Below are 22575 nucleotides of genomic sequence, written 5' to 3' on the forward strand. Positions count from 1 at the left end.
TGAAGGTGTGTGAGAGACTGAAATGTTACGCTTAATGGCTTAAACACTCTTATGAAGGATTTTTTGCCCAATATGGCAAAACTGTACAAAGAACATGCAACCACTGAAGCCCACCCCTCCCTGAAAATGTCTCCTGATTGGAACTTTGGACTGTGAGTTAACCCACCTAAAGGGACTTGAGATGAGATAAAGGTAAAACAATTTTCCAGTTCTGTCAGGTATAGGGAAAAATGAGCAAGGCTGAGGGAGAAGAATGTATCCACAGGAAAGCCAAACCCAGCAGCTGTGCTGAAAATCATGTCTGGCTGGTTCAGGGTGGGGGAAGCCATAGCCCACAGGCTCATTGCTGAGGCCAGGCTGGCGCACACTCCCCCCCAGCCAAGTGGGGAAGATGAGTGTTTTTGGGAGTTTGGCATAACCTCTGGCCAGAGACAATGAACACTCCTCCTCCCTCACACAAACTGTCTCAGTTGTTAAACCTCCCCACCCTGGGAAGGCCACATATACGGGACATGCAGGTGAGGACAGCTGAGGAGGTGTCCTATCCTGTCAAAGGCTCCCAAAGCTCCCCCCAGGCTCATTCCTGAGGCTTTGCCTTAGGGGACTGCACATGATCCGAGGGATGCAACAGATCCAGAGTCTGCTGCAAGAGACAGTGTCAAACTTGTCACCCCTAGGGGAGGTAGCTCAGCATTCCCATCTTGCCTGAACATGGATCAATCCATTGAACTCTGTTTTGTGGGACCCTCAAGTCCAAGAAGACCAAAGAGGAATAACAGGACACTGTAAGGATCCACAGAGTGGTATTTTCTACTTAATTGTCTCTCTGTCACTATCTTTCTCTCCCCACACACCTTTTTCTATTTCTTTCTATCTCTCTCTACCTCATATTTACTGTTAAATAAAATCCATACTATTGACTTCAGCATATGGTCTCATTTGCACCTTAATTCAGGCAGAGACATCTCTCTCAAAATTTTCATAAAATCAGATTGTAACAGGGTAACAGAGCACTGGAACAGGCTGTCCAGAGAGGCTGTGGAGCCTCCTTCTCTGGAGATATCCAAGACCTGCCTGGACACTGCTCCAGGTGAACCTGCTTTAGCAGGTTGAACTAGATAATCTCCAGAGGTCCCTTCTGACCCCAACCATTCTCTGATTCTGTTCATTTTAGTTCAACAAGGAGAAACGGAACAAATGTAAAATCCAGGTTTTACAACTAAGCCGTTTTTAACACAACAGAATGACATTTGCAGAATGATATACAGACGTAAATGAATCTGTCACAGACCAGATTTCACTGGCTTCTGAGCTGCAACATGAGACTCTATTTGAAAATCAGAAATAAAATAAGACCTTTACAATTTAATTCAGACAATATGACCCTGATACAGGAGAAGAGTTCTTAGGCAGATAAAAGAACAAAATACAAACTGAGTCCTCCTGCTGAGAGACTTTCCAAAAGTTCCAGAAGATGCCAAATAGGTTTTAAATTATTTGCTACAGGAATTCAGGGAAGTATTCACACCTAACCTTAACACTTGAGTTCTCACTTTTTGAAAGGAATGAACTCTGAAAGGTGTTTCAGAGAACCTAGAAGAAGTGCCTAAAACTGGATGTTGTGGAAAATTCCCTGACTTTTCACTTAGCTTTGAAATGCACCAATATTTTGTGAAACACCCATAAATAAATTATAAGCACTTAAAAAACACTAAAATGGTCCACGTAAGCTATTTCAGCAGTGATGACCTTGCATTTTCCTCTTTCATCCAAGTCTCTCGTACACCTATGCACATATGCATATATATATATGAGACCCTTTTACAAATTTGCATTGAGTCTTTTATGGCTGCACTCAGTATCTCAAAGGTGTTTTCCAACCTGAATAAGTCTATCATTCTATGAATTTAACTCTCTATTGCAGTGGAAGACTGCCCCAGTGAGCCTTCTAACAGTAAATTCCCTCAGCCCCCCAGTGAGCAGAACTAAATTTTTTGTTCATAAATAAACACTATCAACTGCAAACCAAAACAAAGAAAATATTTTTCTATGCATATTTTCCAGAACAGCTGACTGTTTCTGAACATTTCCTTGGCACCTATATGACTAAAGAACAGCTGTTCTAAAATATGATATTGTACAAGCAATTACTTAACACTGTTGTAGAATAAATTCAGCGAAGAGTGTCAAGAGAGAATGGCACAGTCTTTAGACATCATCAGCAGAAAATTAATGCAGATGAAAGTTAGATAAACATATGCCCTGAATGTTATAGAAATAATCTCTACATCTGCTTTTACAGGCACAAACCACACAATCTGAATATGGGGAATTCCGTGACTCGGGTTATGGGGTATGCAGTAGATACCAGCACTCATATGGGATAGTCATTGCTGATTATATGGAATGTGTGTTGGAAAGTCTGAGGGAGAGTGCAAAAAAAAACCCTTAAAACTGGCCCTAGAATATATGTCCTCCATACTTGAAACCAGAACTATATTTCAAAGGTAGAATTGGTCCTAATCCTGCCATTACAGTAATTTTGCACATCTGGATAGAATGGTTTGGGTTGTAAGGGACGTTAAAGATCATCTAGTTCCACACACATGCTGTTAAGGATCAAACTGTAATTATAATGTGATATTGACTTATTATGTTTGAACTATAGAAATTACATGATCCTAATATGTCAAATTTGGAAAAAATATAATGTAAAGGAAACCATGAACTATTCAGATTTTCTTTTCAATTATATTCATGTTTGATAGTGTCAGACATTATTAAAATTTTATAAGCATTTTTCTAAGGAAAAAGACAGGATAAAATTAAGTTCTCTGACACAGAAAGCTGATTTCAGGGTCTTGGACATAAACTTGTCATGACTGTCCAATATATCTCAAGATAATCCTACCATTGGCTCCAAAGCCATCAGAAGAGCCAAACACAGCCCATTCTACAATTCATGTCAAATTCCAAGGCTGGAAACTTCAACCATAACATCCATGCAGAGCTTTTCTGCACATGAGGATTCACAGTCTCAGAGTAACTCAGTCAACTCTTGTCACCAGCATTAAGTATTTATATAAAGACAGAAAATTACATTTTCTCAAAAGGTTTATTTGTGTAAACTCACCTAATATTTACCTTTAAAATTTTGTAATTTTCCTGTGTACAACTCCTATATTACCTGTCTGTATCGGAAGGATCCTCTTTAAAGACAGTGTAGCCAGCACACTCAATGAATAAAAATGTTTCCAGAAAGGGGGAAGGTTCTGGAGAGTGGGCACAGGCAACTGCAGCAATGCCATCAGCTTGCTGTGGCACAGCATCCTGCTCCCTGATGGATGACGGGAGCCTCCAGGTCACTAAACAGTCCTTCTCTTCCTTCCTGATCACAGCTGCATCTAATATCCATTGTTTTCCTCTTTGACTCCAAGGAAAAGTTTATTTAAGACATACTCTATGATATGATATACATTTAGGGAAATGAAAAATTGAGACCATAACTGCAAGCCCGGAAAAAAATATTTTAAATATAGAAATGCTAAAAAAAATTTATTACTATGTGCTACATTAATTGAGCACTTAAAATTTAATGAAAAAACAACAAATTTAATGAAAAAACAATCTGCTCAGCAGATCCAAGTGAGTGTACTGTGTAACAATTTATTTCATGCTATTTTTACTATTTTAGTAAAAATTGTAGCATGGAGTTGTAATCACTCTGTTTCCCCAGGCCTAAGGATAACGGAATCTAGCAGAATGCAGTACACTGTACACTTAACAACTCTATCAGAGGAATTTTAAACCAAGAATATAAAGCTGGGAAAGTAGGTCTCATTCCAGTATTAGGGAAATGTCAATATTTACTCATGATAGAAACAAGTAACAGGAGGATAAACATACTATAAGGTTTTTTTCAGTCTAATATCTTACAATATTTTCCCAACAAAGAAGTACAGGAAAGCCTAATCTTCTGAAACAGAAATTGGCTAAAGAAACAGTTGATTGGTGGGACAGTTATTTAAAGGAGGATAACATTACTATAAACAAAAGGGCTTACAATATTAAAAAGTTTGGATATATTTGGAATATATCAACTATATAACTTTTACAAGAATATAACATTTTTTGCAATCATCTTCTTTCCTCCACAACATTAAATCTGAATGTATTTAAGAAAATTACCCTGGGTACTTACTTATGGAAAGTTAATAAAAAATTGGCATTGGGATTACAGGACCAGGCCCAAAAAAACCTCTGCCCTTTTCCCTTTCTTAGAAAAACTCGAGTTGCCATACTACTTGCCAAATATAAACAGAAATATTTTTAAGTGATCAGTATAACAGAAAATGCACGATATATGATTGCAACTCTCCAACTTCTCTCTCCATGGCTGCTTCAAGGACAGACAAGATTCACAGCCAAGGTGATGGTGGGAATGGGGGCAAAAATGAAAGTAGTTATTTGCTCCAGCTCAGAGAAGAAACAGGCACAACACTGCTCTTGTGATGATTTCTGCACCCATGTCCCAGAGAACCATCAGAACTACTGGCACCTTGGCAATTAGAGAATTTTTTTTTTCCTTTAGACCCTGGCAGAAGGCCAAGGAATGTTATCTCCTGAATTCTAACAGATATAGTATTAACATTTTAGATTGAAGTGACAGATAGTGATACAAAAGTGTCTGACTGACTCTTCTATTTTATCTTCAAGAAAAAGGGCAATTTTTGAATCAGGTTCTGATACTGATATGACTGAAACTCTCAAATAATGCCCAAGCTAGATAAGAACATCTAATATCTTTCTTCTCCATGCCTGTTAAAATAATTATCATCTTCCCTTGTTTCTATATTTAAACATTAATTCCAATTAGAATTAAGTTAGTGAAAGCTGCCCACAAAGCCTTCTCATTTAAAAGAATTAATATCTGGGCCAAACTTCCACAAGAGATAAGATGGTCTGTGTATGAGACTGAAAATATGACAAAAGAGTTTGATGAAGCAGGACTGACAGAGCAACAATGCCTGAGTGGATGTGTCCATCTAATATTTTGACCACCCGTACTCACAGTTTCCAGCCTCACCTGGTACTTCTAAGACATCACACACATTCCTCTGCATGCTTGCAACTTCCCTCATTTAAATATTAGACATTTTTCTTCCAACTCCAGTAAAGAATCTGGATATGCAGAACAACTCTTCTGTCCTTTGACAGGTCCACACAACCAGAAGGTGCATTTCTAACACATGCAATTTACACACAGGGTCAGATCCCTCACCAAATGTTACAGTACAGGTACTTCAAAAAAGTGCAAAGGAAAAACCAGTACTGCATCTGCTTACCCTTTATATTAGAGCCCCCATAACGGAACTGGGAGATCTGCATTTGGTGCCCTCTTTAACTCAGAGTTCAAACCACATATCTTATGTCCCCAAAGAATGACATTACCTCCATCTGGGCTCGCTCAGAAGGAAAACAAGAGGGAGCATGCAGCTATCTAGTGGTCACTTGGGTGGAAGGAGAGATGTCTTGTATCTGGTTTCTGTCCTCTGCACTGAGGTTACTTTCTGTTTTTAAAATTGAATGCAAACACCCTTTATTTCTGCGTTATGAATGCTGTCCTCTATAAAGAGTAAAATCCTCAACAAAAGGACAAATGCAAATTCATACTGCACCACTACAACCTCACAATGAAGGTATTTCCACAGAAAGTTTGAATACTTCAAAGATCTCCCATGTAACCATAGGAGTATTCTTATCTAGACAGAGTCTCATAACATTAGGAATAGTGTTTCTTGCTTCTCAAATTCATACTCATTCCCAAATTCCAAGCACATGCATGGCCCAGGCTACATCGCAGCACTGGTGCCAGCAGTGTTCCTGCCTCAGCAAGGCAGCTGAGGAAGGCAGACTCACCCAAGAAGTTGACCTAACCACCAGCTTAAGAGGCACAATGGCTCCTTCATTCAGCTGGGTCTCAACATCTCCTCCTGTACAAGGAGAAACCAAAATTCCGTATCTCCTTGTGAACAGAAAGACATTCACTCAGACTTCTGATTTAGTGCAAATTCACAGACAAGTAGGAGCAGCAATTCTGCATCATGTATGACAGTTTAGTTTATTTTACCTATATGATAGGCATCTGATGAATAAGTTCAGCTTCTGAGTGATTTTTTTAAATGAAAATAAATTATCATGACTTTTCATGATAAGTCAAAAAATACTCAATTACTTATCTACCTAGAGTGTTTCCTGGTTCCATAACAAATTCCTTCTGGCATGCAAGCACTCATCATTAGCCATACTTTTAAATTACTTTTTCTTTTTTCCAGGATTTAAAATTAATGTTAAACTGATTGTGTTGTATTTTGAGAAATATTAAACTATGCTTAGATTCAAAGGCACTGTTAATTTAATTAGAATATTTTATTGCATTATCAATTTAAAAAAACCTTGGTGATCACAAAAAGTTCACTGAATTATGAATTATGAAAGAGTTTTTCATTTTAGGGTAGAAATTTTGTGTCACAGTAGCATCTAGACTAGCAAGGAGTGCTTGTAAGGGGCTATCAGGACATTTTTTCCTCAAAAAGACCAGTCCAACTCCTGAAACCTTTAACACAGGCTGTGACACAATGGTCATCAAATCAATTCATGCTCCCTGTGACAGAAATAGCAAACAGGCAGTGATGCTGAATTGATGTCTGCCTGCCATATCTGCCAGCAAACACTATATGTTTGTACAGGTATGTTTGTTTTCCAAGAGCTAGCAATGTGTAGGAGGATCAGGATCAGTCTTTATCAGTTTTTCGACTCATATACTCAACAACATCCTTTTGGAGATTGATATGCCTCTCTTCTCATATGTAGCCACTGCAGCACAAAAGCTTTGGGTGCTGCAAGCTGATTCTCAGGTGCATATGCTTGGGTAAGGCACCCATCACTGTGGTACCAGGATCCACAGCAAAATTAGAAAGAAAAGCAGCATTACTGGGGTTTTCTTACAGAAGACAGGATAAATGGAATATAAGTATGTGCACAGCCAGGAATAATGCAGGAATCCTGTGTGCAGAAGAAAAAAAGCAAGCTTTGTCTTGTTTTAAACACTGTTTAACTTTCTTAGCTCTTGAACTTACTGTCCAGAATGATGAAACTTCTACAACCAGTCAAGACAATGGGAGGAGAAGTCTCTTCAAACCAGACTTCTCAAAAGGAAGAAGGATGGATTTGGCATCCACACACATCACACTGAAAAGATGTAATCTGAAATCCCAGCTTGTTACCCTTTTGCTCAATTGGTCCTCAGAGCCTGGTTTCCAAAGCCCTGCCTTGGCCTCTGTTTTTCTTGCTGCTGACTTGGGAGTTTTCATTTGTGCCACATCCCTGAAATGAGCGCAACAAGCCTAGAGATAGCCTGTCACAGTCATCTGTTTATATTCCTCCTGAAGTCTGCCTGGAGAGCAGGAGGCTCATTAAACAATTTTTCACAAACTGATGATATTTTTCTTCTTTTACTTTTTCTTTTCTTTAACAATAGCTTTCTGAAAAACAGATGGGTTTGAAAGTAAGTGCAACTAGTGCATAATATGAGTAGGTCAATAGGAAAGTAAAGATTTATTTTAAATGCAGATTATTGATTTTTGGAATTGTAGGGGCTCCTTCAAAATCATTAGGGTTTGTCATGTCAATATGCTAGTAAGGACTTCTATAAATGAAGATTAATGATGCTAGGAATAATTAGTGCTGAAAAAACTCACATGTTTCTCAGTATTTGGAAACTCCATGCAAAAGTAAACAGGGTCAAGTTTTCCTCCAATGTACCTTAGGTCTATTTCTGCCATGTGAACAAGGAGAAGATTCTCTATGACACAACAGGAATTTAAACTCCAAGTATTTTTGCAAATCAATGGTAATTGAGCTGCATAACTCTGATTTGTGCTTTTTTAAAAATCCCCCATATGCAGTGAGTGCAGCTGATTTACTAAATCCACAAGCCAAAATCCTTCTGAATATTTTTCCTTTCTAAAAGAAATTGGACAGGTAAAGTAGCTGCTTTTTCAAATTAAACACTCAAGTCATGCTTCTTGTTATTATTTTCCCCTGTAAGATTTCTTCATATATTTTGTAAAAGGCATGGAAAAATACAAACTAAAGAAAAATAAGCATTTGGTTACCTTGCAGGAATGTAAAGAAGTCCCTACAGCTAATAGGCTGATTTTTCAGGGGGACTCATGCACTTTCATTTTTTATCTAAAATGATTAAATTAAATATTTCTTAAGCTATCTCTGTTCTAAGGCTGAGGCTTAAATGACAAACACTGTTCAGATAATTAATAGTATAGTTCTGCTGGGGTTTCCCTTGCACAGAGAAGCTGAAATTGGTGGTGGATGTTTTTATTCTCAATTATGAAGCACGAATTCCCAAAATAGTTGTTATGATTATAATTGGTTTCTAATACTTGCTGATAGGTTTTACTCACCAATTTTTCAAAAAGAGTAGCAAGCATACTTTGGCAAAGTTTGAATTCAACAGAAGAAAACACAGCTTTACCAGCCCTTGTGCATGGAATCAATGGTCTGTATGTTGGCTTTTTGGATGTTTAAAGACAGATAATCAAAGCAAAAGAATTCTGAATGCAGGCTAGGATATCTGGCTCTTTTCCAGTAAACAACTAAACTGGAAGCCACAGCAGAAATCCATATTCTGGTTTGGAGGGGGAATAAGGCTGAGCAAAGTATGTCAGCATGGTTCTTGCCTGGCATGATACCCCTCTCCGGTGGCCTGCAGGACCACATCAGATTCTGTTTTGTCTACAGTCAAACTGAAGCTTGCAAAAGACTTTGTAGAAAGTGTGTCTGCATCCTGAAGTCCTTTATCAGTGAGGCACTTTGAATAAAGGTATATTCGCACAGCAGAAAAATATCTAGCAGCTTAATATATAAAAACACCTGCTCATTAAATGCTAACATCAGGGTGAACATTATAAAATGTAGATGGAAACACAGAAATTAACTGACTGGTTTTTTTTTTTTTAATACGTCCTCTGGGTTTAACTCCTTAGCTTGTGGTAATGTTCATGTCCCACCCTTACTTTACCTGGGTTGTTAGAGTTTATTCTGATCTTGTATAAGCAGATAAACAGCCAACAGACACTATATGACCATGAGAAATGTAATTCAAAATCATATTATACTTCAGATCACATTTCAAGTCATATTAGCCAGTAAGAATGCATTGGTACGTGAATCTGGAGAGCTTGTTCCTTGTGTTAGGGTTAACAGAAACATACATATAAAAAATTACCTTTTTACAATGTTAAATAAACCATCAGCAGCTTGTGCTGGTGTGTATACATACATATTAAGGGTTGCAATGACCAAGAGGAAACAAATCTCACATTGTCACAAGTTACTAAAGTTCCTGGTCAGGTGTTTGGAGTGAAGCATAGAAATTAGACAACTTTGCAAAGCAGCAGTCTTTTTTTTGGTGATGAAACAATCTCATTCAATACACATTATCCATTAAGTTAGTCTTGACAGATAATTGCACACACTAGCATCATCTATGTTACTAAAAATTGTTTCTTTCTAGGGTTCATTCCAGGAATTAATTTGCAGCATACATATATGCTGATGAAACTATTTTTATGAGACAAGAAGTATTCATTATTTCTTATTTTACCAATCTTTTTTTAGCATTTTTTCAACAATACCTTCATTACAAAATGATGGAAAATCAGAGAATGCTGAAAATGGCAGTGAAATACTTAAATTGCAAACAAATTTATAAGAGTCTATCCATTGAAAACTCCCAGTCTTTGGTACTGATTAGTGAACCAGTATCAGGAGACACAAATACACATGAGGAAAAAAGGTCGCATAGACCAAACCCTTCTGAATTTATTAATGGAGGCCACAGATACAGCAGTGTAACAGAAGAGAATAAAATTTCTTACCTTTATGATGATTTGCCCCAGATGCTAATTTCCCCCACAGCGTTACAACAAATATTACTATTAGCAGTTTTCCTTTTGTTGCTTTCTGTAAGTATCTCTTATTCATCCTGAAAACAAAAATACACAGAAATAAATATTTATCTTAAGATTTCTTAAAAAGACATCTTTTTCTTAATTTAAGGAGTATTGACTGAGTTTTTATAGGTTTCTGGCTGACAATTGTAAAGTCTTAAATTATGCCAAGCTCTAAATGAGGTACATGAAATAGAGCAGCAACCTAACCTCCCTCCCTGGTCTGACAGCATTCCTCCACCCCAGTAAGTACCAGGATAATTCAATGCCATCATCATTTCTCTCAAGGCATAAACAGTGTTCATAACCACAGCAGACTCGAAAGCTGGCCAGAAGGATGAACCCATGCATCCCTGAGCTGGTTTTGAAAAACGGAACAGTTCCACTACTGCGTCTGCAGACAGTCATGGTAATGGGCTTCTCTCTGATCATACAGTGGTGTTTTTAACTTTTGGGATTGCAGCTCTTTTTTGATCATGCCCACAAGTCACAAGGCAATAACAGATTTGAATACACCTTCAGCTCATGTACCAATCCTCCCACAGAGAAATCCTGTTTGGAAGACCTGAGCGGTTTGGAAACATGAACTTGAGCAGAGCAGATTCACTACCCTCTCTCCTGTCTACCTTTGGGTAATGAAAAGATTTGATTTACTGCACCAAGGGAAATTGCACAGAGCTCCCCTCATCTCGCTCAGTGATGTTTCCACTGTGACAGCAAGCCACCGGGGTGCTTCAAGCACAAGATAACACATGACTTATTTCTCAGTAACTTCCTCCAAAGACAAAATATCCCCCCACCTGCCAAAAAGACAAGTTCAGGAACATAGGCTCTAGTGCTTAAGGATTCCAGTTGTGCAAGGAATGGCAAGAGGTATAATAATGAGTCCTTCTCTCACTTCTTCCCTGCAGAAGAACCCTAGGGAACTGCCTAAGAAACAGCTCTACATGATGGTCATGTTTCTGCTGATAGGTCAATAGAACAGTGATGCCTACTTCAAACCACTTACACTAGAAAATTTGAAAATTTGATCACTTGAACAAAATTGTTGCTGTATTGTAATGCCTGGAACTAGGTTGCTTTTCTGAGCAGAAAAAAAATGCATTGCTGCAGAATGGTCACACATTTGTCTCCTATTATGTTCATAAGAAACCCAAAAGAATCAAGTGCATTTCTTTTCCTCTTACAGTGCTATCTTGGGCAACCACTGAAATGCAGACTACTCTAATACAGAATTAACCAGTAGTATGTTCAAAGCCCCCAATAATTTTCCATTCCTTCAAAACAATTCCTCTCCACTCAGCAAATTTCTTTCAAACAGAACACTGCATGCTGATAAGGCAACAGACACCTCGCAACTCCACTCATGATCTCCAGACTTGAAACCAGACCACTTCCCCCAGAACTGCCAATCTTGCTCTCCAGGAGATTGATGAGCAGAGTGTGCATAAGAAAGCACGACTCAACTAACAAGCCACTGAAGAGTGTACCAAACCCTTTTAAACATGAATTCAGAGCAAGCAGAGCTCAGCAATCTTTTACAGAAGTCACGCATCTATTATGTGTTTCCCAGAGGTTTAGATATCACATTTATCAAGCAAAAGCAGAGAGGAGTAAGCAAGTGCTGTAGCCAGGATGGTGCATGTGCCCCTGGAAGCCTGACTGATTAATAATCACAGCGGAGATCACAGTGTGCTGTGAACCACTCTAAGCTCTGCCTTCTTGCACTGATTCCAGTGCCTTTGGAGTGTAAACTGCATATTCATCATCAGCTCCAGGTTTATGAACCACTCAAAGCTAAAGGGAAATACATTATTTGCCACTGCAAATAAGAACAAAAAAATGAAAATGGAATGCACATTCAGCATATGCTCTTTCACAGCTACCTCTGTGAAAAGAATATGAATTAACTCTTTCACTCTGGATTCGCATACTGCACCTGTTATACTGCTGGTGCCAAGTCATCTCTCATTAAAATCAAATCTGTCTTCCTCACCTACATAGCACTGCTCAAAACCCAGTGGGACTTGCACCATTAAAGCAAGATTGAATCTAATACAGTTTCTTCCTGTATTGTGCTGATGCCAGATTCACTCACTGTGCCGCGAGACTGGCAGAAAATGCACATCAGAAAATGCAAATGCATCAGGAAAAGCAGTAGTGGCAGGGGAAAGGGAGAAACCAACCTCTCTGCCTGTGAACAGCAGCCCTCAGGATGCATGCCAGAGTGAAGATACAAACCCCTGCACACAGCTTAGCACACCAAAAAGGAGTAAGCTAGCACTGAGACTCTTTTCTGCAAAGTCAGGGAAGGGTTTCAGCTTTGACACAGAAAATGTGGGCTCAATGCCATTGCCAGGTTTCCCAATCATGAGAAAAACTATACACCATTTCTGCACCACAAGCCTATTAAATTATTCTGCACTAGTTATTTGTGATATTCACCTTTAGAAGGACAAAAATCTGAACTGTGTCTAATAGTAGTCTAATAATAGGCATAATTAACAGAAAAATCAGTGCAAGTAGTAGTTCTGTCTTGGGACTAATAGTTCAGAGGCCACCAGCAGAACTACAAAAAAAAAAAAATCTGAGTAGTTAAAGCATTCACAACATACAGCTGCTCAAATAGAAAAAGCTGGAAGATGATGTTCAGCTTCAAAGTAATTATGCTATATAACCCCAGACCTAGACCTGTGGTTGTGTGCAGTCCACTCACTATGGTCAGTCCAAGGACAGACAAATGGCTGCATAAGCACAAAGAAGAGAAGTTCTCAGCTTTGAGCAGTCCTTCTACACAGAGGGACCACACTGAAGCAATACAGCCCTAGAAATAAAAAATGGAGGGCTTGTAGTCCAAGAAGCTGAGCAGTTGGGATGGAAGCACCTCATCAACAAAGCAGGTCAACGGTTAGAAAAGAAGGAGGGGCCAGAGAGCCCATGAGATATGCTCAGCATCTGACTGCATGCATTATCACCTGGGCCCAGAAACTCTGATGCTCATTATTTTGCTGTGGATTTGCAAAACAGCCCATGATAGAGCACTGAGAAGATACTGGAACTAGACAGCATTTGACCTCAGCTCTGAACCACCTATTACCCTCTTGCAACCTTGATCTATGTCAAGTAAGCACATCCAGGAAATAAAATTGAGTCCATTTCAGTACTGTTATTATGCTAACATAACCAGCTGTGTTAAGAAGGACAAATGAGCTCTGAAATTATGTCTGCTTTTTACTAGAGGTGATGCAGAGCTCCACTGACAAACTATAGATATTAACCTGAATAGTTTTCTTTCTGAGACATTTTATTCCTCTATTTACCTTCATTTCTGCAAAATCTCTCCACTGTGATCCATCCAGCCTTCAATAATGCCACATAAGCCACAGATGATCAAAACAGAGAATAGCACTGAATGCTATAGGAAACACCTACATCTGAACATCAATTTTACACATGAACTTTATGTGTAACAAAAAATTTCCTTCCGTTTCTTACCCAACATATTGGAAATAAACCGAAGGAATTCTCAGCACTTTCACACAAAAGAGGATGGGAAAGTCTGCCGTGTTTGAGTTCATTTATCAATGTGCTTTGAGGCAAGAAAAAAAGAAAGATAGCTCCTTTTGTGGTTCAGGAACACATTCAAAATATAACAAAAAGATGTCACCCATATCATTCAAACAGGCAGTGGCTGAGTGTGAGATGGCTCTGCTGTGCCCAGCTCTTCACTGACACCGTAACACAAGGAATACATCCATAGGATTTGTTACTTTTGCTCCCTAGGACGTCTTTTCCCTGAAATACACTCCATGAGACCATCACCAGTCTGGTATCATGAACTCAAGAATAGACTGTTTTGGTGATTAGTGACAAAAAACTGCAGGACTTTTTTTCTCAGGGAGAAGCCATATCTGATGCTGCAGAGGAGTTTCACAAGCTGCCATGTCAGCAGAAGTCCCTCTCCCTGCCCTCTGTGCCTCAACAGCAGCAAACTGTGAACACATTCCTAGGTTGCACAGGCTCTCCTTGTCACTTCTCCACCTCACTGTCAGCCCACTTTCAACAGCAGATGTGTATTCAGCTGTACTGAAAATGCCATGCAGAAATGCGTATTTTTTGATCCACAAGCTTTTGAGTTTCTACTTTCTTCCTTCTTTGCTTCTAGACTTGAGATCAGACACCTTTCCTACAGTTCAGAATTAGAGAAGAATCACATGAGAATTACCTTACATTGTACGGCCAGTGAGAAATTGCCTTGCTTTCTGATTTTAGGTGAAATGCAAATTAATGTAATCTTTGTTGTTGAGGAGAATAACAATATGAGGAAACAATAGCTTTCATTCTTCCTTTAAAAGCTTGTACACAAATAAAATTCTTGTGTTTCCTAGGGATAACAGCATTTTTCTCTGTTGCTCCTTGTTTTTCTTTTCTTTACAAACAACAGCTTCTCTGAAGTTGTTCAAAATTCATTTGTTCCTGCTTTACATATGTGGGAAGTTTCACTGTCAGTAAGACCCATTTGCCTTTTGCAAAAACACAGACCCTGTGAATGCAAGTGTTCATAAAGAGATACATATGCCTATTTCTCTACTGAATCATGACAAAATGCTTAAGAGACAAAAATCTGATAGAAAATCAGTCCCATATCCTCTTACTTTTCTTTTTATGACAAATACTTTATTTGTTACTTCAGAGAAAGCCTGAATGAGTAGTAGAAATCGCTTGAGACCCCGAGTCTTGTACAGAAATAACACAATCATTGAAATTATCTTCTGTACTGTGTTGAATCTTACATTATTTATTAGTTGTGTTAGTTTCTACATCCCACATAATGCAGTCATTTGCAGTTTTATTCAGCCTTTCCTGTGTAGACTAAGGCAGATTTAAAAATGCCCCCCAGTGAATAAGGTCGCTTTGTAAAAGTAACACTGATGTGACCCCTGTGCATTTGCATATATATAAATTCCCTCTATGACATTCCTGTCATGTTTGCTCAGTGAACAAGTAATTTGCTACTCTCATTACTTCAGGTACAAGGTAGCTTATGAAAATCAATCTTCTCTCTGCTTCATACATCACAGCCTGCAACAGACACAAAGTGCACTCTCATTCCAAAATGAAGCTGGGGCACAAACATGGACATGTTCTCATAGGCTATTTTTTTTTTATCTAGGTGGGCAACAAAAGAAAGAGAATAGGATTTTAGCCTAACAGTGCACACCAGTCTCACACAGGAGATGTGGGAAATCCCTGCATGCAAAGCAAATGGGGTGGGGCTTGTTAGGGTTTTTTTTTCCCAAAGGAGTTGTTTAAGTGTGGATCTTCCAACAGCCAGAATAAGTTGTCATAGAGAGCTTTACCCTACTGCTGAGAAATAGTTAAAGCGCTGTAGGCAGACCAATACAGTAATATTGTCACTGCTACTTATAATTAAGTATAGTAGTGGAATCAGATCGAAGATTTTGAGGCTTTAATGCCATAAAGAGAGCTTTTGAAAAGCTACTGTGCTAAAACTGAGGACACTGAGGCAAATTAAATCTTGCCAAAAGTACTGTAGCATATGATTGATATGCATACCCATATTTGTCTTTTATTTAAATTAGTGTAACTTGAGTGCATACTTAAATTTAAGCACATACTTTCCAGAAATATATGTACACAACATGAGTTTTTGATTACTTGGAAACTGATTAGCAAGTGAACTCTTATAAGAAGAGGCAGTTTCAAGAAAAGAAAATGCCTCAAATATCTGAAAACTAAAAAGTTATGGAATATATGAAAACATGGAATAAACAAAAACAAATATTCTTCTTTGCATACTTCAATTAGTTTCCCAGCAGAGGGAAACTGTAGACAGATGCACATACAGGTAATTACATTTGCCAACAGTCTCATAGCACTTGGATGTGAAATTTACATATATATTATTGTTTCCAAAATCTGATAAGCATGAATGCTCAAATTGCCAGAGGTATAAAATGCTTTAGCCACCTAGCTCCATTCCATCTCCCAGCTAGAAACACTGAGAGATGATGGAAATAACTTATTTCTTCCAAGAGGGTATGTATAGTTGCAACGATATTGCCTTGAAAACTTAGATGATACTGATAAATAATGTTCCCTCTAAACTGCTATCAATGTTAATATCCCCTATTTCCAGACTAACCCCAGTTCTCTGTACACACAGTTGATTGTAATTTTCATCTTCATTAATTCTCCAATACAACTTCTAACTGAAAGCAATAAAGAAAGCAAAGAAATAGTAAACAAGAAAGGCACAGCCCTTCTGGACAGCTTCAATTCAAACCATACAGATGTATTTAACTGTGTATATATTAAATTTCTTACTTGGTCATTTCATGAGGACCAGCAAAATAGTGTTCACCTGATGAACAATAATACTGACATGTTACTCAGTACAGAGAAATAAAATGTCATGAATTTTTGGGAGGTTATGTTCCATACTTCTATGTATTTACAAAAATATAAAACTAAAAGTAATAATCTAGTATTAAACCTACACATTCCATTCATTGAGTTTTTAATTGCTAGCATGAAATTGTATTTATTACATGTAAACATCCAAGGTATTCGAATATCTTCAATCTGCCCAATGATGTCCAACACCCTTGTGAAATAAGCTCTGACCATCAAGTGTTCAGTATTAGAGGGTACTTAGGCTCCAATTCTCATCTTTTTCTCTGATATTATCATGCCATTTTAAACTATTTCTCTCCCAGTTTCTATGCTTAAGGGAGATTTAAGTTGCAGGGGGTACAGGCTATTCACTTAATCATCAAGGCACCAGTATTTGCTTATATCTTACATGTGATCCTCCTGCAGATGGTTATTTAAATTTTCTTTATTCATATCTCACTAACCAATCAAAAGCTCAACTGTAAAAAAAAAAAAGATAACTGTGCAATGAGCTTTGAACAAAATGTCTCACTAAGATCTGAATCACTAGGTGCAGTGTGATTTCATAAAGGCCACTGCAGTGGCAGAGATAAGCCTCCAAATCTATGAAGGCAGAAAAAGCATCAAATATTAGTGGAGAATGGGAACTTAAGTGTCCATACTTTAAAGCAAGGACAAAAATTATCTGGGCAAGCGTAAGCCTATTAGTCTGACCTCTTCAGTTTGCAAGAGCTTTGAAGGCTTTAAAGAAAAAGATAAATTAAAGACAGGGAAGTAAATAGAACATAGGATAAAATGAAGCAGTGTTACCAAGGGTAGCTCGTGCCAGACTAACTTGACAGCTTTTTTGATAACTGATTTTCCAGACAAAGAAATGAAGTAGATATAATTTGTCTGGGTTTAGATAAAGCATTTTCTACAGTGTCACTACAGAACTCCTGCATTAAGCTGAAGACTCTGTGGATTACTACAAGAATTGAAAGGTGAATCCAGGTGCAGTAATAACATGTAGTACTGAAAGGGAATATCAAGGATCAGTAGCATTTCTGCTACAAGTTGGGAACTCATCATCTGAAACAACATATGTAAAAAACAAGTAGTTTATTTAAGTTGATCACCAACAGCACATAAGTATCAATATGATACCAGATGGCTGTGAAAAAGGCAAATTCTATAAATCATTAAATTATATATTTCTAATAAAGACATAGAGGGACAAGTTTGAAGTTTCCTAAACTATCATTCAGAATAATCTATACCATTCTGGCCAGTCATCTTTATGAAAGTAACACTGAGCCCACAAAATATATGGGGACAGTCTTCTAGTCAGAGGAATAAAGTCTCTACCACAGGAGGAGTTTTAAAGAGCTTGGCTTGTGAAGCAAAGGAAAGGCTGAAGGGAAACAGAGAAATCAAAAGAAATTAAACACAGCAAGGGCAAAAAACATATCCATAAGAAACACATTAGATGATATCCTGCCAGCAGACAAGACCAGGACCCTTAGCTCAGTGGTTCCAGAGGTCTCATCCAGTCTTGTCTCTACATCAATATCATGATTCCTTTCTTTTACTCTAGTACAGGGACACAAGGGCTAGCTTTTTCATGACGAAAATTATGAGCAAGTTCTTTGCAAGTGTATTAGTAAAGAGGTTTTTTTTTACAAGTCTTTTCATTCTCCTCAGAAAAAAAACTAAAGTCACAGCACTTCACAGTAAAAAAACAACTGTGAGTCTTCTCACTAATTACCCAAACCCACAGTGTGTCCCATCCAAAAACTGGCCATGCTGATGAACATCTGATTAGGATGAATATTCCTTCTTATTGTTTTAACATCCTCAAGGCATAATTGCCATATCTAAGTCATAAAATTTAAGGTGACCCCAAAAGTCACAGTACTATACTGGTGGATCATTCAGTACCAGAATTGCTTTTCAACTAACTTCAGTGAATTAAAGTCATACTGTTGAGCATGGGTGACTATTCCATAATTAAGACTCCCTTGCTTTATTTAGAATTCACTCTCTTTTCTATCACTTATGTTTTAAATTTAAAACCTTCCTGTTGTCATCCTGTTTTTAACATTGACAACATGGAAATATAAAACTGGCAGGCATAACAACTGCCAAGATATGAAGTCTTCTTTTCCACAAGAGCAGAAACATAGAAAATGTAGAAAACATGTAGAAAATGTAAAGGTGTAAAACCAAAAACTATGCACTCTCAAGTGCAAGTATTTTCAGATAATAACATAAGAAACTATACCATTAGAAGTAGTGTAAAAGTGTGGATACAGAAACTTTAAAATCTCTATTTAAGGTGACTACCACCTGAAACATAACATCTTTTAATCAATAGTTGAGGACTAACTCTGGGATTCTTACATGGATATAATTGTATCGATGCAGGCCATCATTATATTACATGATCTTGACAGACTTGAAATTTGTATGTTCCAATTCTATTGCATGAATATCTGACTGAAAGTTAAATTTTGTTTTTCTGAAGAATTCTTCTGGCAAATAACACTATGATAGACCTCTGCAGAACAGGGAAGCAGGACTCAGACTAAGTTCCCCCCTGCTATTTTCATGACAGTTATATCTGTCAATAGGCATAGTAGCACTTCTGACAAATAATAGGTAAGTCTGAGCCTAATCTATGTTTTATACCTGATTCCTGCACATTTTGGGCCACACTTGAAAGTAAGGGTTCAAGTATAAATAAAAATGACAGGTTGCTCAAATCACATAAAAATATGAAGCTTGCTTGTGCAATGACCAAAATAGCTCTAAGAGCTGACATAACACACAAAAAAGATAGGAGAGTTGTCAACTGGGAGTAAACCTAGTTGAGACGCAGTTGGAACACATTCCTCCACTCTTTTCATGTCAAGTCCTAACACATGCTCGTTTGTCACAGACACCACAGGCACGACTTTCAGAGAAAAATAAGTGAGATCAAAGTTAGACCAGACTCTTCCAAAATACAGAACTGGTACATAATGCATATCTCTATTCCTGAGCAGATGCATAGGAGAAGAATTTTTCACTCTGAGAGATGCTAGAGAAAGGCATCCAGGCTGCACAAACAACATTCAGCTACCAGCTGGAAGTAGAACAGAAAGTCCAGCCGGTAATCCAGATAGAGAACCTTGTACTCAGCAGAGGTATGCCCACACAGAAGAAAATATGAATTTTCTACTCATAAAAAAGGGAAATGGCTGTTTTTTCTCTGCACAGGGTTTTATCAAATATTACTGGGTTTTTGGCCCTAGCATGTTACCTGATCTTTTGCATAGATTATAATAACTAATGCTATCTTGAGAATCATCCAATATGCTACAAAATTTTGACTCTCAGTCTCTACTTCCTTTTCAGTATTCTAAAACTTTAAGAAATTATTAATACCAGCTCATACTGAAAAAAGAAAATTCAGAGTATTCCTGTGATGGCTTGCAAGGAACGAATACAAACCAGGTCATTGCTTAACAATAGCTGAAGAATCTGAATGCACCCAGTTTTCCTTGAAAAATCAAATCAATTTCCCTCCTCCTTTTCAAATATCCCCTTTCAAAGGGTAACAGCAACCATGTAAGAGTCATGTGGACTTTCAACCCTGATTTTCATCCAAGTGAGTCTACCTCAAGAAATAATGCACTCTCTTTGGCATGTACAATGCCTGCCTTGCAATGGCATTTTAATATGGCTAGAAGCTCATTAAATAAGCAGTCATAACCAGCAGTTCTTGAAAAGTCTATACCCAGCTTCCTGCTACATGATATGTAGTTTGAGATTTGTAGGTAGAGTACAACAGGAGAATGGATGACGAAACAAATCAATAAATAAGTGTTTTGTTCCTTGAGTTCCTTGGACTCTTACAAGGTGCATTTATATTAACATTTCAGTTTGGAGCTGGACTTCAATTTTCAAACAAATTTTCAAATTGTCTCAATTTACTATTATCTGAATCACATCATGGAATGATTCTGGAATTATTCACAGCAAATTAATCTCTTTTATATGAAGATTAAAGAGAAGATGAGTGCGCACCTAATGCACTTCTACAGTTTAGGGGCGTTCAGTTTAGGGGAAAAGGGCTAGTCTAAAACAACCTCCACTAAATTAATACAATGTGGACATCATGCCCTCAGCAACAACAGTTTGGGTTGCAAAATCACTTCTGTAGGGATAAACTGTTTGCTAATGTGGATGCAGCCCTATAATCTCATGAGGAAGGAGATAATTATTATAATTATTTTATACTTGGATGAGATGCCCTTTTGGTTGTGATTATTCTGAAAAGCCTTTTCAGATGCTCAGAAAACCTCAATGGCATGTTGAAAGGAACCTGTCACTCAGGAGACCCTCAAGTTCTGATCTGCATTTTAGGGCCATTATTCCTACTGTGACACCATAGCAAAAGGAAAAGACAGCTTATGTACCAAAGTCAGTGAACAGCTACCTGCAGTACATCCCCCTAATTTAGAGCATAGAATACAGAATAAATTGCTTCAAATTACCCAGTGAATTGTTCCTTTTTGTAAAACAGCATAACCCTTGTCTTTCAACGCAATTAACAAGAGCCTTTCTCTCTTTTTTCACAGTGAGGGTTACCTAACCTACAAGCAACTCTACTGTTAAGAAAAGCACAACTCATTGTAAAGCTGCCCAACTGGATCTTTACTGGCTCCATACCTGCCATTTTCAGCCATCAGATTATCAGCAGTTTTTCCCTGAGTCTGGTAGCCAACTCACCAATAGCGACACTGCTAAGATGAGTAGATTGATCCTTTTAGGTGAATAACAAACAGAAAATGATGGGCTGAAAGGGAAAGCCTAAGAAATGACTGACTGGCAGTGGGACAAACGCCAGCCAGCAAGGACCTGCCCTGCTCACCCCTTACATCCCGCAGCCCAAAGGGAAGACGCTATCTTCATGTTGCCCTGGCAGACAGGACTTGAGTAAAGGACTGAGCCTAAGTACACTTCAGTCCACTTTGTCAATAAAGCTTTAAGGCCTTTTTTTCACAATTAGATCAAACTCCTTTTATTCCAGCCTAGAAATGTGAAATGTCCTTGAATCAGAAGTTTATTAGAGTGAACTAAATTTGAATAATTTGAATATTTTGTTTCCTAAGACAAACTTGGCCCAGAAAATCCTCAGATGTTACCATATTTACAACAAGTTTAAATATTTCTAACAAATTCTGCATTTGCATTCTTATGCAGGCATAGTAGAAAAACAAAAAATTATTTACTTTCATTTGCATATTATTATTAAAGAGATCTATGACATTATACTTTCATAAGAATTACATTAACAGCGCCAGTATTAGAGACAAGGATATTCAAAATTTCATGCATCTGCTTTCTAAACAAGAGGTTACAGCCAGTGTTTGTAGCACTCATGATTAAAGAGAGGGTTGGGTTTTTTCTTTTCATTCTTCATTTTATAGTAATTAATTGGAACTGTATAGGAACTCGACCAAGTAATGCCTAATTTGCTGCCACTAACTATCTAAATTTGGTAACATACAAGAGCAATAGAGTCAACTACAATCCTTTTAGTGCTGTCTTAGAAAGGCTTTTTAATGTGATATAATAAGAGAGCATTACTCTCTAAATGTGCAAGACCTGAAAAGGGCCTTTAGCTAAGCAAGAGAATTAGTAACATAGAACATTAGAACATAGGAATGGCCGTAAATTAAAGACAGCAGAAAATTACACAAACTTCTAAAGATAATTGGTGAGTTAGAAAGATTTAGAATATTGTTTCAATGAAATGATGACTTAATTTTAATAAGGGAACATTATATTTTGCAAGAGCACAGGTATAATACCGTTTATATATCACTTACTAAGAAAAAGATGATAAAATAACATTTCCATACCATTTCAGTCACAAACATTGCTATTGCAGTGCCATCACTATTAAAGGAAATTATTATGTGTTTGCCAGACTTGCAAGAGACTATATGTATGATACTGAGATCAGTGGTTCATCATATGTTGTTTTAATTTTGAAAAATCACCACAGCTTTTGTAATTTGAAGAGAAACAAAATGTGTCTAAGCCTCTGTGTATTTCCTTCTGCATCAGTTAATTTTACTTCATTTTAACAGCTATC

At 37.7% G+C, this 22575-nt stretch overlaps 1 protein-coding gene across 5 annotated transcripts in view; it reads right to left on the reverse strand.

Annotated features, from left to right (window-relative positions):
- TAFA2 (TAFA chemokine like family member 2) overlaps positions 1-22575 on the reverse strand; it is a 180482-nt gene that overhangs the window by 40782 nt on the left and 117125 nt on the right. For all 5 annotated transcript variants that reach the window (XR_014847172.1, XR_014847170.1, XR_014847173.1 and 2 more), the window contains one exon: positions 9960-10066. Coding sequence is in view for 1 of the 5 variants with exons in the window: in XM_085044081.1 (XP_084900207.1) it covers positions 9960-10065 (106 nt within the window). In the remaining 4 variants the exon portion in view is untranslated. The remainder of the gene's footprint in view (positions 1-9959; positions 10067-22575) is intronic.

Source organism: Lichenostomus cassidix, chromosome 1Aa (genome assembly GCF_008360975.1).
Source record: "Lichenostomus cassidix isolate B80296 chromosome 1Aa, HeHo_3.0, whole genome shotgun sequence".
Classification (NCBI taxonomy): Eukaryota; Metazoa; Chordata; class Aves; order Passeriformes; family Meliphagidae; genus Lichenostomus; species Lichenostomus cassidix.